This window comes from Erithacus rubecula (genome assembly GCF_903797595.1).
Source record: "Erithacus rubecula genome assembly, chromosome: 23".
Classification (NCBI taxonomy): domain Eukaryota; kingdom Metazoa; phylum Chordata; class Aves; order Passeriformes; family Muscicapidae; genus Erithacus; species Erithacus rubecula.
In genome coordinates this window covers 183,824-201,482 of record NC_136675.1, presented here as the reverse complement: position 1 = coordinate 201,482, position 17,659 = coordinate 183,824, and the positions used below count along the sequence as shown (strand labels likewise).

Genomic DNA, 17,659 nt, shown 5'->3' with positions numbered 1-17,659 from the left:
ATTTGTCGGCAAAAAGCACACTGATTAGAAGCGAGGCCTCCTTGTTGATGTCCTGGGGGAACCATCCCTCTTCCTCCTTTTCCCACATTTTGAAACCCTGCTCTTCCTTGCCCTCGCCCTTGCCCATAACCACCTCTGCCTCTCCCTCTGCCAGCATTTGTTTGTTGCAGCGCTGCCAAAAGGCTCGCTTGTTGCCTTTTATTAGCTTCTTTGTCCCTATTATTGTAAACTTTCCAAGCTATTTCCAGCATTTTATCCAAGTCTCGAGTATCATGTCCCTCTAATTTCTGCAATTTCTTTCGTATATCTTCCTGTGACTGACCTAAAAAGATTAGAGCAAGCTGCAACTTTCCTGCTTCACTGTCAATTTCCAGATCAGTGAAGCGACTAGCAGTTTCCTTAAGTCACTCCAGGAACGCCGAAGGTGATTCATTCTTATCCTGTCTAACTGAATACAATTTTGACCAATTTAGTGTTTTGGGCATTCCAGTCCTAATTCCTTCTACTAACAATTCCTGATATTCCTTGATAGATTCCCTTCCCTCACCCCTGTTCGGATCCCATTCTGGATCATCACTCGGTACCAAGTCACTCACGGTTCTCCTAACTGAATGCAGCCTGATCATTTCTCGAGCACGATCTTTCATTGCCCGCAACACCATCTCCTTTTCGGTAGAATCCATTAAGGTATCTAACAAAACTTGCATGTCATTCCAGTCTGGATTCTGAGTTTTAATAATCATTTTGACCACCCGTGCCACTCTTTCAGGATTCTCACGGTAACTACCTGCTGACTGCTTCCAAATCACCAGATCTCCTGGGGAGAAAGGTACTTTCACAAGCACCTTTTCTCCTTGGGGTCCCATAGCTTCCCTTAAGGGGGCAATAAGCTGGGATTCCCCATAATTTTTACATCTTTGTCTAGTTCGTGCCGCGAGCGGGGTATTTCGCCGATTTTGGGGAGAAACAGGGGAAGGGGTTGGGGAACGCACAACGACCTTTTTAACATTCCCTGGCACTACTGTCATTTTTGCCACCTCCTCCTCTTCCTCCTCCTCCTCTTCCTCTTCACTGCTCTCCGGTAACAGTGGATACAAAGAGGAATGGGGTGAAACAGAGGGGAGGGGTGAGACAGCCGGAGGGGGTGAGGCAGCAGGAGGGGATGAAGCAGCAGGCACATCGGGTGGTATCATTAAAGACAAATCCTCCTCTGGTCGAGAGGTTAAGGCTAAGCACCGAACACACTTAGATTTTCCTTTACAACCCCCACACTCAGGTTCTTTCATTTCCAATACCATTATTCCACATTCAGTCTGCCACTCCTTCTTGCGGCGCAGTAAATAAAACAAATCTAAATACTGTATCTCATCCCATTTTTCATTTTCCTTCAAATACTGCATTAATGAATTCAGGGTATCATAATCCACAGTACCATTTTCTGGCCATGCCAGCCCCTCTCGCTCATATTCTGGCCACCAATGATTACAATAATCAATCATCTTACCCTTACTCATCTCTTGGGAAAACCCTTCACTTTTCCACCTTTTCAACAGACATCCTAACGGTGTATTTCCGGGTATACCCTTAGAGTACTGAACCATAGACTTGAGTGCTTTGAATGGCATTTTGAACCGGTTTCACTTACAACTGTACAACAACTCGACAACCGATCGCAACCAATACGCAGCAACGTACAAAACAATAATAATCACAATCAATATTGACAGTTTAACAGAATCAATCATACCACATACTCACACTCACAAAGCAGAAATAAATAAATACCAGACCAATACCAGACCAATCCAACTTGCCGCTTCTCGACGCCGCGAGGGGCAAGTGCCGGACCTGCGCAGCTTTCGCCGCGTCTGACAGCCGGCGCCTAGGCTTTCCAGACCAACCAGACGTCTTAGCCCAACCCTGCTAGGATCGCCGCCTCGTCTTATGGGCAGGCACCCAAAACCAGAACCAGAAAATAAAGCACCTTCGGGCTTACCTTTCGCAGTCGTCCGCCAGGCGCAGGGGTCGGGCACGAACCGATGACTCCCTGAGAATCACTCGGTGCCGGCGTGGAGTGGATCAGAACACGAACCGCCCCAGCCACCTTTGGAGTCCTGCCGCGGTCGCCAAAAAACTGTTGCCCGATCTGAAGAAAACACAAACAACCGAAGTCGTTTATGCGGTGCTTTATTGAGGGCCCGGGAGCCTGTGGACTAGCGTCCAGAGACAGAGCCCCATTTGACAGAAAATTCACAGGGTTTTTATATGTTTCTTTACATGATTTCTTCATCTTAACAAATTCTTACTTTATTCTCGATACCTGGTACCATAATCTCTCTGACATTTAAGATTCTGCCAAAAGGTACATTCCCTAGATAAATGGATACACTCCTTAAGATAAGTGATTATTTCTCAACTACACTGCTTACATTACAAAATTTCCTATAAAGTTCATCTGCAGGTTACATGCGGCCTACTAAGCCTTAGCATAACTACTACTAATGTCAACTAATGTCGATTACTAAGTTTTACTACTATTTTAATGCAATTTATTGTATCAAAATGGCAACAAATCCACTTTGATGAATCCCAAGGATTCTCAGGCCACAGAATGGGCACAAGCTGTGCAAGATGGGTGCAGCATTGACAGTGTTCACTGTGCCACTGTGCCATGGCCTATCTCCATATCTCTCTCCCCTCAGAGGTCCTACCGAACACCTCAGGGACACCTGCACCTGTCATTTCACATCTCCATGCCCATGCCTGATGTACCTGTCACAGCTGTGTTGCCACCTTGTTGCTGCGCACATGCTGCCACCACCAAAACAAAACCCTCTCCCCCTGAAGGCATTGGCCCTGTTCTCTGCCCAGACTAAAGGTGGGTCCCTCCTGCCAGGGCAGGCCTTGGCCCAGCCCTTCTGTGCCAATAAAGAAATGGAGCTGTCACCCCAGTGTCTGGGTGGTGGCACCAGCACAGCCCACGTGGCACCAGCACTGGCTGAGCTCCATGTCCAGGAGCAGCCATGGATGCCCTCGGTGTGGGCAGGCAGGAGCCAGGCAGGGGCTGCTGTGACCAGGGGCCTCCAGGGGCTGGGGGAGTCCATGCTGAGCATCCCTGGGCTCAGGGCACATCTCCTTCCTGACCATCATCTGGGCCTGCACCTCCTCCACTGGCATGCCCACAAAAAGAGGGGAGTCATAGAGAGAATTTCCAGAGATACAGCCTGACCAGCAATTTCAGCAGAAAAACAAACATTTTGCTAAGCAATGGCCATTTGATAAAGCAAAATATTTCTAATCAGGACAGCCTAATTATACAGATAGGGATACACACTGGGAGTACAGTTAAGGCCATGAGGTCAGAGCAGGCCCTGGGGTGACAGCAGGCTGAGGTCACAGCAGGCTCTGAGGTCACAGAGGTCCCAGAGCTCCGGGGTTGCACAGCACCACAGGCACCGAGCAGTCAGTCCTGGAGCACAACTGTTGCAGCAGCAGCGGCGGCGGCAGCAGTGGTGCTGACATTGGGACAGCGGTGGCAGCACAGCGGTGGCAGCAAGAGCTGCGGCACTGGCAGAGGGCAAGGCACCATGGCCCTTGCTCTGCGCCTCTTCCTCCTGCTCCTCCTGGCTGTGGCCCTGCCTGCCAGGGCTGCCCAGGCAGCTCCGTGGCCAGCACGGGGAGCAGGTGAGCCGGCGGTCTGGCTCCCCTTTCCTGGGACAGCGCTCCCTTCTCCCCAGGAAGCATTTGGAATGGTTTTGCATAGGGCTACAGGGAGGCTTTGCTCTGTGGGAGGGAGAGAGCCCACAGGGGCCCTGGGCTGCAACAGCCACCTATCCAGCGATGTTGCACAGGGTATGGAAAGAGTGTGCAGAGTGACCAGAGCCAGCCCAGAGCTCCCCAGGCCCCTCTGAAGATTTGGCCATGTCCATTCACATCTGGCTCACACAGCCTTACACGACCTGACTGCATAGCCCAGTTCCCTCCCTAAGGCAGAAGGGGATCCCAGCACAGCATGGAAATGCTTCTGATCTGTGCTCCCTTCTAGATTGGGATCAGGACAAGGCTTTTCAGGAGGACCCGGTGAATAATGGTTTGAAGTTCTTGGAAAATGTTGGAGGCAAGTTCTCATTTCCTCATTCATGACAGAATAAGCGGTGTTACTGTGTCAAGAGCTCAATTGTTTGTGATTTTAAAATAATCTCACAGTTGAAGGATACTGGAAACCTTGCCCTGCTCCCTTCTAAAGCCTTCTTTGATCCCACAGTGCCATGCCAGTGTCTCCTTCCGTGTGCTCTGTGCAGCCACAAGAAGACCAGGGAGGGGAGGGAAGGGCCCAGGGCTGTGCCCCAGGGCTGTGCCTTGTGTGGCTCCTTTGCCTGCCCCAGGCAGCCTGAGGATCTCCTGCAGTGCTGGGAGCTCTTCTGTCCTGGCTTTCTTTGCAGATGAACTTGTTGGGGAAGGTGATCTGGCTTCCCAGCCCACATCTAGGGAACAGCCTCTGGGAGCTGGTGAGGGTAGGTCAAGGCCTTTCCCCCTGGTGGAGCTGCCAGCTCAGAGCCCAAAGCTCGGCCAGGGGGGCATAGCTGCAGGTGCCAGGACAGAGCCGTGCTCGTGTGTGCCCTGGCCCTGTGCAATCCCCTCACTGCTCCTGCAGCTCAGTGCTGCCCAGGCAGAGCAGCAGAGATGAGAGAAGCTTCTGTGGCTGTTGAGTTACAGGTGTGTCTGCAGAGTGGATTTCTTCATTTCCTGGCCTGGATGCGGCACAAAAGCCGAACTCCCATCACACGGGTGAGTAGTGTGTCCCTGCTGACACCTCAGACTGAGCACTGCTTCTCCCAGATCCAATCATGGGAAATTCAGCTACTTTCTTTTAAGGTACTGCAATAGGAAAGATCAGAGACACAGCAGAAAAGAAATCCCTGAAACAATCCAAAGCCATGTGGAAAATGCTGAAGGAAATGCTGCAGAGAAAACAAGGTTGGTGCATTTCCCTCAGCCTTCTCCTGACACTCAGCAGCCAGGGGCTTTCTCTGCACATCTGGACACGCCGTGCCCGGCACAGCGGGAAGGGATCCATGGCAGCCTCGCTGCCCCGCTGCTGCTGTCACACCCTGCAGGGCTGTTTCCCAGCCTGGCCTGGCTACAGCTTCTCCCCAACCTCTGCAGGAAGGCATTTGCCATCAGTTGACAGAGAGCAAGAACTGTCCCATGGGCCATGCACATCCTGAGATCCCATGAAATTTCCTGGTATCAGCATAGGGGCTGATTTCAATAGGGAGAAGCCTGGGACAGTCTCGAAATCCTGAGAGTTTTCTAAACCTCATCCATGACTTTCACATGTATAGTTTCCTGAAGGTGTCACCTTCCAGTGTGGAACAGTTCCATCTGATCTAGCTGTCCCTTTTCCTTTCTCCAGGAATGAAAGGAGAGGCTGTGCAGAAGGAAGTATTTCCCAGAGGAAGCAGTGGTTTGGTTCGAGCCTCTGCTGCAGGAAGGGAGGCCATGCCAGGCACAGTGACAGGAGGTAATTGCTGTGCCTCTGGGCCTGAGCCCTGCTGAGCCTTGAGCTGCCATCTCTGCTGCTGGGCAGAGCGGGCACAGCCCGCACAAGAGCGGCACAGCCCAGAGGAATTATCCCGAGCAGGCTCAGGGCACTCGGGTACTGAGCAGTCCTGCTGGGTTCCCTCTGTGGGAGACACAGCCCGAAACCTGGGAGGGGCTGCAAGGGGTGCCCATGGTGGGGAAAGGGCAGAGGGGGAGATCAGGGCTCCAGTGTGTCCTGACAGGGTCTGACTCTATTCCCTGAGGTTGGGGTAGCTGGCTAAGCAGAAGGATGGAGAGAGGTTGGGAAGGATGGTTGTGTCACTGTCTGCTGCAATTTTACCCAGGGATTTAGAGAGAGTTTCCTCTCTGGGACTAACAGAATCCCCAGGGCCCCTTGGTGCTGCAGCTGCCCGTCCAGAGTTGTTGCACAGGGCATGGACAGAGTGAGCACACTGACCATGAGTCTGCCCAGAGCTCCCCTGACCCCTCTGCAGCTTTGGTCTTGTCCATTCATATCTGGGTTCCACAGCTGTACCCAACCCCCTTGTAGTGCCCATGTCCCTAAGGCAGAAGGGGATCCCAGCACACCATGGCAATGCTTCTCATCTGTGCTCCATTCTAGGTGAGAGTGCTTGGACGGCTTCTCAAGTAGCTGGGCTTCGTGAAGATCTGCAGCCTCTGGAGCCTCCTGCAGGTATGTTCTCATTGTTCCTCCAAGAAATAATCATTGACAACATGGCAGGAACCATATGTCTGAAACTTGTGTGGCTTTTCAGTTACCGGTGTGTCTGCAGCGAAGACTTTCCCTAATCCCTTGCTGGATGCTACACAGAAGCCCACTACAAATCAAAGGGGTGAGTAGTGTGTCCCTGCTGACCCCACAGGCTGAGCATTGCTTTTCTGGGATCCATTGCTGACAAAATTACAATACTTTCCATTATGGTTCCCTGAGAAGGAAAAATAAACAAACAGGAAATAGTGAGTCTCTGGAGGCATCCGATTTCCTGGACCAGATGCTGAGTGATCTGCAGAGACACCGTGGTGGGTGCATTTCCCTCAGCCTTCTCCTGATACTCAGCAGCCAGGGGCTTTCTCTGCACATCTGGACACGCCATGCCCGGCACAGCGGGAAGGGATCCATGGCAGCCTCGCTGCCCCGCTGCTGCTGTCACACCCTGCAGGGCTGTTTCCCAGCCTGGCCTGGCTGCAGCTTCTCCCCAGCCTCTGCAGGAAGGCCTTTGCCATCAGTTGACAGAGAGCAAGAACTGTCCCATGGGCCATGCACACCCTGAGATCCCATGAAATTTCCTGGTCTCCCAGCACGTGAGGAGGGGCAGCTGTTTGGACAAGGGGGGCCCTGGCCCTGGCCTTTGTCCTGATCCTTACCAATATCTATGACAAGCATTGCCTCCTGAAGATGCCACCTCTCCATTGCAGAACAACTCCATCTGATGCAGCTGTCCCTTTTTCTTCCTGCAGAGATGGAAGAAGAGACTGTGCTGATGGCTCCGTTTCCCAGAAGAAGCAGTGGGTCTGTGCCAGCCTCTGCTGCAGGAAGGGAGGCAATGCCAGGCACAGTCACAGGAGGTAATTGCTGGGCCTCTGGGCCTGTGTCCTGCTAAGCCTTGAGCTGCCATGTCTGCTGCCTCCCTGCCAGGGATGTTGCACAGGGCCTGCAAACAGTGTGTAGAGTGTCCAGAGCCAGCCCAGAGCTCCCCAGGCCCCTCTGCAACATTGGCCATGTCCATTCACATCTTGCTCCCACAGCCTTGCCCGACCCCCTTGCAGTGCTCAGGTCTCTAAGGCAGAAGGGAATCCCAGAACACCATGGCAATGCTTCTCATCTGTGCTCCCTTCTTCCTTGGGATTGTGACATGGGTTATTTAGCAAATCTGGTGAATGGCAGTGTGGAGATTCTAGAGCATGGTGGGGGCAAGTTCTCAGTGTGCCTTTCCTGACAGAATAGTCTGTGTCAATTTGGCAAGGGCTCACCCCTCTGATTAATCCCTTTACATATTGTCAGGGTTAAGGGATTCTGGCATCTTTGCCCTGCTCCCTTCAGGAGCCCTGGGTGATTCCACAGGATCGCTGTCCCTGGAAGGAAGGAGAATTTAGCTGTCAATGCTTGTACCATGTGCAATGCCAGTGTCTCTTTCCATGTGCTCTGTGCAGCCACACAGAGAGCAGAGAGGGAAGGGAAGGGCCCAGGGCTGTGCCTTGTGTAGCTCCTTTGCTGGCTCCAGGCAGGCTGAGCTAGTCCCACTGAACTCCCAAGCCCTGGCCCTCATTGGGACTAGGTTCACAGCTGCTTGCAACTCCAGGGAGTCTTTTCTCCCCTGACTGCCCTGCAAGGGGTGCCTTCCATCCTAGTTTGGGGCCACTGGAGGCACGTGCTGAATCTGCCCCTGCTCCTGAGCAAAAGGCAGAGCTGATGGAGTGCCTTGAAGCACTCACTGCACCCAGTGACCCTGCAGCTTGAATCGGAAATGGAAATACTTTCCATTAAGGTCCTCCTAGTTGGAACAACCCAGACATAGAAGACAAGAAATCGCTGGAGTCTGACAGACTTCTGGACCAGATGCTGAATGATCTGGAGAGACGCCGTGGTGGGTGCATTTCCCTCAGCCTTCTCCTGACACTCAGCAGCTGGGGGCTTTCTCTGCACATCTGGACACGCCGTGCCCAGCACAGCGGGAAGGGATCCATGGCAGCCTCGCTGCCCCGCTGCTGCTGTCATACCCTGCAGGGCTGTTTCCCAGCCTGGCCTGGCTACAGCTTCTCCCCAGCCTCTGCAGGAAGGCCTCTGGCATCAGCTGACTGGGGGCCCAAAGTGTCCCATGGGCCATGCACACCCTGAGATCCCCTGAAATTTTGTGTTCTTGATGTAGATCAGAACAGGTGGTGATTGGGACAAGTGAGAGCCCTGTCACAGCCCCAAGAGTCTGGGTCTTTTCCTGATCCTTATTCATGATTTACACAAGCAATGCCTCCTGAACATTCCATCTCCCTGAATGGGAATGGTTCCATCTGATCCAGTTGTCCCTTTTTCTTTCTCAAGCAATGAAGCAAAAGAATGTGCAGATGCTGGCATATCCTAGAGGAAGCAATAGCTCTGTGCCAGCCCCTGATGAAGGAAAGGAGAAGATGCCAGGAACAAGCACAGGCACAGCAGGTAATTGCTGTGCCAGGCTCAGCCCTTGCCCTTACACGGCCCAGCAGAAGCCAAAGCTGGAGGTGCCACGGCTTTGAGGCCTCTGGAGCTCGTTCCCAGCCCCTGGGAAAGGGAACTCGTGCACCAAGGTCCCTCCTGCTGCAGCTGCTCCCAGAGCTGCCCTGAGTGCCTAGAGGCCCAAGGCACAGGAGCAGCCCTGAGCAGGAGCCCTGCCATGAGCCCAGGGCCACCGCCAGCCCTGGCTCCCGACTGGGCAGGGGCTGCACTGGGTCCTGACAGGGCCTGACTGTGTCCCCTGGGGCTGGGGCAGCTGTCACGGGGCAGGGAGGCTCGGGGCTGGCAGTGGCTGCTCAGGGGTGGCTTGGGCCCGGGTGCCTGGAAGGAGCCACTGCCTAAGCAGCTGCGCTGTCCCTGGGCTCTCCTCCCGGCCTTCTGGGCTTTGTTGGTGGCACAGCCTGTGCCAAGGGAGCCAAGGTGCCCCAGGCCCCAGCTCTGGGGGAACAGAGAACGTCCTGACTGTGTCCAGCGAGCTGCCAACTCAGCACGGCAGCACAGCACTTGCATTCCTCATTGCTCCCACAGAAGTGCTTGGGAAGTCAGATGCAGATGCCAAGAATCCATCGAGCACCCCAAGAGTTTTCTGCCCCCAGGATGTGCGCAAGTCCTGCATGATAGGCAAAGTAGTGACACTGTTCACTGTGCCACTTGCCATGGTCTTGTGCTATGTTGGGCTCCAGTGGTGGAAGGAAAGGAAACAGTAAGTTGTTGTTGTTGATCTCTATCCTCCAGCTTCTTTTATGGCTGCTGATGGTCAGGAAACATTCCCAGTGAGGCTGCTGTGGAGTTGTGCATGGTCAGTGGTTGTCCACATAACTCTGCTGAGGGTTCTGCTGCTGCCCAGTGCTTTCATTGGCCTCCCAATTGCTGGGCCTGGTCCTGGGGAGCCGCTGGGGCTGCAGCCAGTGCTGGCTCCCACTGAGGCTGCGTGGCCAAGAGCAGCCCCAGGAGCAGCGGGCAGAGGCAGAGCAAGGTGGAGAGGAGAAAGAGCGGGGACCAGATTACCCTTGAAAGGCAGAGGCGCTCTGGGGCTGCTCCTGGCCAGGGACCCTGCCCAGAGCCATCCCCTGCTGGCCGGGGCCTTGAGGGGCAGCTGTCCAGCTGGGCCAAGCTGTGCCAGCAGCTCCAGCCATGCTGGGGAGCCTTGCCCGCTCTGGGCCCTGCTGGGCACGAGGCTCCCTGTGTGCCAGGGGCAGCTGGGGCCTCAGACACTGCTCTCTCCACAGGTGCTCCTGTGCACATTCAGAAGAGAAGCCCAAGAGCTCAGGCAATCAGAACCTGTCACATTCCAGTTCTTCACGTCTGTCCACATCGGCCCGGGCTGCACTCCTCTCTTGAGCGTGTCCCAGCACCCACACCTCCAAAACAAGAACCCCTCTCCCCAAGCCCCCTGGTCCTGCTCTCTGGCCTGGACTGAACTTGGCCAGACCATGTCCGTAAGGGCAGACTTTGGCCATTGTTTTATATTGCAATAAAGACATTGAGTTGTCACAGCTGTGTCTGGGTGGTAGCATCAGCACAGCCCACATGGCACCAGCACTGGCTGAGCTCCCTGTCCAGGAGCAGCCATGGATGCCCTCGGTGCGGGCAGGCAGGAGCCAGGCAGGGGCTGCTGTGAAGAGCGGCGAGGCTTCAAGGGGCAGGGGGAGCCCGTGCTGAGCATCCCTGGGCTCAGGGCACATCCTCTTCAGCTGGCATCAATTCGGACCTGCAACTCATGGGGCACACGGGCAAATTTTGGGGTCTCTGCTAAGGTGTTCATGGATCCATCCTGAAGTGCAGCAGGGTTAAACCTGAGGGGGGTTTTACTCTTCCCAGTATAGTAAAGGGACACTCTTGGTGGAGGTTTTACAAAGTAGGGACAAAAGCTTTGCAAAGCCGTGGGCCAGGCCTGTGGGCACAGGGGGCGCTTGGAGCCCATCCCTTGGGGCCAGGTCGGGATGGGCCAGGTGAGGGCCTCAGCAGGGAATGGCTGCAAACCTGGGCTCTGGTGAGGCTGTGGTGGTGGCCAAACACACATTTACAGCCACGGCCATTGGCCCTGGCCCTGTGCTGCAGCCAAACACACATTGACAGCCATGGCCCTTTCCTGGGACACAGGAGGCACCCGGGCTGTATCTGAAGCCCTGGTTTCTCACAATGAATGGAGGCCAACTCTGTTCATTCGGGGGGCCCAGCTTAGTTCCCTCTGTGAAGCTGCTGGAGAAGTGTTGAGGGGGCAGAGAGGTCCAACCCTTCTCAGTGGGAAGCGTGGCTGATAAAATGGGGTTTTTTAATTCTTTGCCCTCTAAATTTGTGTCCTGGTAAGGGGTTATGTTTGCTTGCTTTCAGTGGAGCCCTTTCTTCTTGGTACTGATTGATTGCTGCAATGCAGCCAGGGTTGGAGGAGGATCTCTGGCTGCTTGGGCCATGGTTGTGGGACACCTTGACTTCATTTTTCTTCTGGCTGTGATTTGCAGTGGTGCTTGTGCAGGCATTTTACAGTAACTGGCTTCAGTTTGTTCATCTTGTCACTTAAAAATGGGAATAAACCTCTTTTAAGAACACTGCACTGTCAAGAGGTAGGCATTACTTTCTTGAAGTGCTGGATGCACAGGCCAGCAGGATCATAGGGCCTTTTTGGTGAGGTCTTCAGGCACCCTGGTGGCCATTGAAGAAGGAAGCTGATTCTTCTGGCAAAAAGATTGTTTTCCATGCGTGGAAAACAATCACCTCTCACTTCCTCTTCCCTTTCTGTACAAAGTTATAGAGGCAAGTGCATTCATATGTCTCTGTCTTGTTAATCTAGTTTTCTATCTATCTCTCTTACAAAACTATGAAATATTTCTATGCATGTATTTCTTTTTTTTTGCAAATTATGATACATTTATAGAGAGCTATAATAATAATACCATCCACTTTTGATCTAGCAATGCTTGGGTTGAGGAGCAGGTATGAACTGTGATTTCTTTCTTGTTAGATATGTGCTGGCTTGTTTAGATTGACTTTGAACTGAAATCCTGCAAAGCTGGAAAATGACTGTTGGACGTGCTTGTGATATCCTTCAAAGTCCTTTTGCAATTTTCTTTTTTTTTTCTATGATGCTTGGTAAATACTTTCTTCCTTAAGCTATGTGCTGGCAATATTTGAGCTAGAAAATAACATAATTGTGCATATTTGTGATACTTTAGAGTTTTCTTGTGAATTTTTTTGGTAATATCTCCTGTCTAAAACCCCGTCAAAACCAAACCAGCAGGTCAGCTACTGAGCACAACTTACTGCATAGCTTCAGCTCATGTTTCTACAGTGGAAGTGGCTTTTTGTTCTTCTGAACGTGTATCAAACTGGAATTTTGTTATGAAACTTTACTTTGGAAATTTTGCCAAATTTGTGTTTATTTTCACCCAGAAGTATCTGAGATTCAGTGGAATATTTACAAGCCATAAATAACAGATTTGTTTTCGTTACTAGAATCTGTCATATTTGACAACTTTTCTGCTGCACAAGAACCTGGTGCTTGCAGAACTCTTGCCCCATGCACTTCTCCAGTGCTTCTTGCAGAGAAGTGCTTTGGAAAGCAGTCTGGATGAGTGCCATGTTCACCTGTGGTGTATGGAGCCCAGAGGACAGGGAATTGTCTTTGCAGTGGGCACTGGCTGTTATTCCAACAGCTGCATATTTTATTCTGCTGGAGTCCTTGTGAGAAAGGTTGTTCTTTGCCATTGACTTTTTTTTTTATCTCAAACCACCAAAAACCTTTCCATCTCACAGTTTCTGATGCAGGTTTTTCCTTTTCAGTCTGCTGTTGGCCCCAGGAAGATGCTGCTTAGATACTGCAGCCCCCATGCGTTGGTACCAAGCTGAAAGTTCTCTGGTGCTCCACAGCAGCCCAGTTACCCACAGGTGAGCCCAGAGCAGCTCCAGAAGCTCCAAGGCATTGTGAGGAGAGATGAATTTCTGTCCCTCAGGAAAGCAGAGCCAGTTCTGAAGGTAAAGGGTCTCACCCTGCAGCCACCTTTGCACAGCAGCAGTTGTCCCATGCTTTGTGGAAGGCACATAACATGGGACACTCTTCATTCAGCACAACACTTTTGGAAGTATAAATATTTGTTGAAATTAGTGTTGTTAGCACTGACTTAGTCAATCTTAAGTCAAACCTCTCTAAAAATCAGCCTGCACACAAAATCATTTTTTATTTCACTTCGGGTTTTTTGGGTCTTTCCTTTGATCCTCAGAGATAATGGAGGAAGGGGTAGATTTTCTGTACAACTTGCCTGTCAGTGTGCAGGGAGCAAGGAAAGAAGAAGAGTTTTTCACCAGCTGGTTTAGGAGCTCTAAAAGCAATTGTGATGTCCCTAATGAGGGGGTAGGGGCACTGCTAACAGCCTGGATTGTCCCCACCTGTCCCCTCTTCACCACAGTGCTGTGTAGATCTAGAGCTTTGTACCTCGACATGAGGGTGCAAAAGTACCCCCAACATCCCTCCGTTTGCAAAAAGAAAGGCTTTGTGCCCATTAATATGAAAAGCTGTATGGGTGGCCTGCAACTAATGTTCTTCTGTTGGCTGGACCCCAGTGAGTGTTCACATCAAAATTACTGACCCAGCCCTGAGCTGCTCTTAAGACTGATTTGATCAAAGGGACTGAAGCTCTGGTGACTACAAATCCTCTAGGAAAACAAACACAGCAACTATGAGAATGTTGGTGACAAAAGCAGAGTTGAACCTTTGAGGCCACCTCAATGCCACCTCCCCTCACCCTTTCCTTTTAATTTATTTAATGTTTTGAGTGCCAGTCCTTGCATGAAATGGGCTCTCAGCAACGAGCTGCTGGGGTTCCTCGGCGTGTCCCTTTCTGCTCCCAGTGCTCCTGCTCTGCTTTGGCTGGGAAAGCTGTCCATCGTGCACTCTGTGTCTGTTTCCTGTCATTGCAATGCACAGCCCTTTCCTGCAGCTTGGCATAGAAACACTCGGAGTATTTTGTTGGATAACTTACATCTTGCACTGCATGACATTAAGTGGTGTTAATCAGACTCTGTCACATCACGAGTTCCTGGAACACATTTTCAAACCTTCCAGCTGTAGCCCAGGGGAAGCTGTTTGTCTTGCATCACAAAATTGGCAGGTTTTTTGCCAAGACAGCCCTTTCAAAAGGACTTGTTGCATGCATTAATATCTATGGGGTTGCTTTCAAAGACAGACAAAAAACCCATGAACAAACAGCAACCAACTGTAGCACATATTAAAAACAAGTACTTTCTTTTCAGCTCTTAATATTTTCTAAGCTGGTCTCCTCTTGCACTGCAGTATTTCCTTTGGACAGAAAAACCCCCTTGCCCGATGATGTTGTTGCCCAACAGTGAAGAAGAGGCACGAAACAAGAGAGTTGTTTAGTGCAGTGCTTTATTGAGGGCCCTGGGGTCTGAGGACTAGCGTCCAAAGTCAGAGCCCCCCCCTTAGTTACATTTTCAGGGTTTAAATACACTTTTAGAAGAATTACTTCACTCTTTGATCTTTTTGCCTCACTACTCCTACATGGTTTTCTCAATGTTTCTTCAATCCCTCTACATTCCTTCTAGTAATAAATTGTTACAGTTTCTTTATATAAGTCTCATACATCATGTCAGCAAGTTCTACACCAGTACACACAGAGTCTGCCAACACAGGGCCTAGTTTATAAAACAACCCTTAGCATAACTACTGCTAATGCTAAATTAATATATATATATAAAGTTTATCAACTTGCAACAAATCCCCGCTTTTGAGCATCACTCAATCTTCTTTGCAGGGATACTCAAATATTCACACGGCCTCCATCTTGAAATTTCACCACTTGCACTGCATTTTTGTATGGAGGAGGTGATGTCACTGGAGCATGGGTAACTGCGCTGAGCAGTCTCCTGGTGTACAGCCGCTCCTTGGTGATAACTCCTGTAAGACATTTAAAGACTCCAATAACAACTAATACAATGATCAATATCATGATAGCATACTGAATTATTCACGAGATCCATCCAGAAATTTGGAGCCCAAAGGATTGAAACAGAGCACCGACCCAATTATGTTCTGCATCTTTTTTTAATTCTTTAACCTTTCCTTCTACACTTTCCAATTGAGAGATGTCATTTTCTACATCAATTGTCACATTCGGGATATGGATACAACAATGGTCAATTTTATCACTGAGATAACCACACACTCCATGCTCCTTTAGTAATAGCATATCTAATGCCATTCTATTTTGTATTGTCATTCGAGTAGTTGCCTGTAATTGCAAATTCAGATCTCTAAAACCTTTCTTGGTGGCAGCAGCTAATCTCTCAGTTTGTCCCATTAATCGATAAATCATTTATCTGTTTCTATAAGAGGCAATTGGTGCAAACAAGGATTCTAATGCCCATCCAAATTTTACTCCACTATCAGGTTCCTGCCATTGATCTTCTTCATTTTCTACTTCTCTTTTGCTTCTTTGTACTTGAGGTTTCAATTTAGATTATCTCCAAAGGGGACATAAGGTGGGAATTCCTAATGTGATTTGAGTGACGGGGCTATCTATTGGCATGTGAGTTGTCCATAATCCATGTCCTAGTACCCATACCAAATTTCCCGGACTTCTCACTGTAGTGGTTTTGCAATTAACATCCTTTTTGTCAATTTCTGTCATTGAGTGATTGTATCCTCTGCATTCACATCCCAATTTTAATAACATTCTTACAGGCATGAGTCCTATTTCTAATTCTGGGGTATCACAAGTGTAAACCTTTGTACAACTCCAATTCTCACTTTGTTGCCGAAGTTGCTGGTGGGCGAATTGTAACACTGTCGGGCCCTTGTGTGTTTGATTAAGTTTTCCTGTCCATTGGATGCACCATTTGACTGTATCGATGTAACTGTAAGTTTCTAACAAGCTTGGTCCCCAAATTGTTTTCCATTCTTCTAAGGTAGTAAAGCGAGTATGGTTCTCACACACCTCTTCTTCGGTTACTCTTTCTCTTTTTACCATACTTTCTATACACGGCCATATAACTGACTCTGACACCATACAATTTCCTGCCAATTTAGGATCATCGATCCAAGCATAGTATCCTGGTAACTGTTTACACTGTTCTTGTGTTAACTCTTGAGACAATATGGCACATACTTTCACCCACTCGGTAACCTTTTTCGGTATAATTCGACAATTCCATGTTATATTAGCAAAGGCATTTGGCATTTCAGTTATTGGTATCACTCCCCATGGGATAGATTTTCCTGCTGCCTGTGGTAACGGCAAGCATGCTGTAATTTTGGAAACATTTTGGACTATTCCAAAATCTCTAATTAGTCCAACTACTAAATTTTCTTGTTCTGTACCTCTCTGGAATTCTGGGAACCTGCTTCTTATATTACTTGATACCTCTCGGACCTTTCTTGACCGAATTTGTCCTTGAGCTAATGACACTGTAGTCCTTGAGTGTACCCACCAAGCATCCTTAGCTACCCAACACCAATAAGTCCCTTCATCATTTTCCTGTACATCCCGCACAACTAATGTTAGAGAATGTCCTGCCTTTTTCTCAGTGTAGTGTTTATCACTTTGAGGAAGATTACTTTTCTTAAACCACCATCCAAATTCTCTACATTCACGATCTGCCTTCACTTTGAATTTTAAAATTGCTGACTGCCACTGTGATACTCGGAAAACTTCATGTGTTGGTTTCATTTCCTGTCCTAGGTGTGTTTTAGCAATTGCTTTTCTTTTTCCATAATTTGCGAACCATCCACAAATTACAACCCAAATAATTTCTCCTTCTGAACTCCCTATCTTAGCCTCAGTATCATTTAGCCATCCAATTCCGTGTTGATCACCTAAAACTACGTTACTTTGTCCTTTCGGTTTTTCCCATTGGTCCAATTCTTTGTTTCGTTTCCACCAAGTTACTGAATATTTGTGTCCACATGAGCTTTCTGTGACCCAAGTACAATTAATTCTTAAAGGGGGTCAAACCCACATGCCAACTTCGGCTTCAAAAGGAGCAACTACCACTTTGTTGACACCACTTCTCCATTTTTCTACCCTAAGTGTGATCTGTTTGTAGTCAAAACTACCTTTCATTATTACTAAGCATGTAAACACATCGGTGTCATCTATGGTTACATTTGCAATTGTCAGAGTAGTGTTTCCAGTGTGTGTATCCTTATCCCAAATTGTGACAGTGCTACCTTTGTGCTCTCTATTTCCTCTTTTCCAATGTACAGTCATTTCACCGGCTCCAATTTCCTGGTCATTTTGGATCTCGCAGGTTAGGTTCACAGTCATTCCCTCCATTGCTCCGACCAATGATTCTGAAACAGAAACCGTTATCATTCCATTAGTGGACAAGGACCTTAAGATCACTAACAAAGCAATAACTAGCAACCTGGTACGGCTCGTATCTTCATTCGCATTGGGGATACGATTTGCGCTTCCCATTGAGCCGGCAGAGGCAGAGGCCGATTCCACTGCAAAGCTCCCCGCAAGGAGTGAGAATTCTGTTAAGAGACATAACATAATTAAAAATCACCTGATCCCCTGATATATGTGGATCTCCTTTTAAGGTGGTAGCATGGTATGGTCTGCCATACAATATTTCATACAGACTCACTCCCACCTTTTCTCGGGGTTTAATCCTAACCCGTAACAATTCCAATGGTAAAGCCTGAGGCCACTGTAACTTAGCTTCTTGGCAGATCTTTTTAATTTGGCCTTTTAATGTCTGGTTCATTCTCTCTACCTGCCCACTAGATTGAGGTCTCCAAGGAGTATGCAAATTCCAGGTTATGTTTAGCAATCTGGCTACTTCTTGTACTATCGTAGCAATAAAATGGGGTCCCCTATCTGAAGATAATCCTAACGGTACCCCAAACCTTGGAATGATTTCTCTCAAAAG

General features: G+C 49.4%; 1 protein-coding gene and 1 long non-coding RNA gene across 5 annotated transcripts in view; both read left to right on the top strand.

Annotated features, from left to right (window-relative positions):
* Window positions 1–4,312: 4,312 nt before the first annotated feature.
* On the top strand, window positions 4,313–5,853 carry LOC306811819. Its single transcript, XR_013776744.1, has 3 exons — window positions 4,313–4,514; window positions 4,876–4,977; window positions 5,417–5,853. It is a non-coding gene; the product is annotated as an uncharacterized lncRNA (long non-coding RNA).
* A 638-nt stretch (window positions 5,854–6,491) lies between these two features.
* LOC306811807 (uncharacterized protein) overlaps window positions 6,492–17,659 on the top strand; it is a 101,932-nt gene continuing 90,764 nt past the window's right edge. For 2 of the 4 annotated variants that reach the window (XR_013776735.1, XR_013776736.1), the window contains exons 1-2: window positions 6,961–7,131; window positions 8,052–8,150. Coding sequence is in view for 1 of the 4 variants with exons in the window: in XM_079325836.1 (XP_079181962.1) it covers window positions 6,558–6,585; window positions 7,024–7,131 (136 nt within the window). In the remaining 3 variants the exon portion in view is untranslated. Of the gene's footprint in view, window positions 6,586–6,960; window positions 7,132–8,051; window positions 8,151–17,659 lie in introns of those variants that run through there. The other 2 variants (XM_079325836.1, XR_013776737.1) reach the window with 2 other exon arrangements.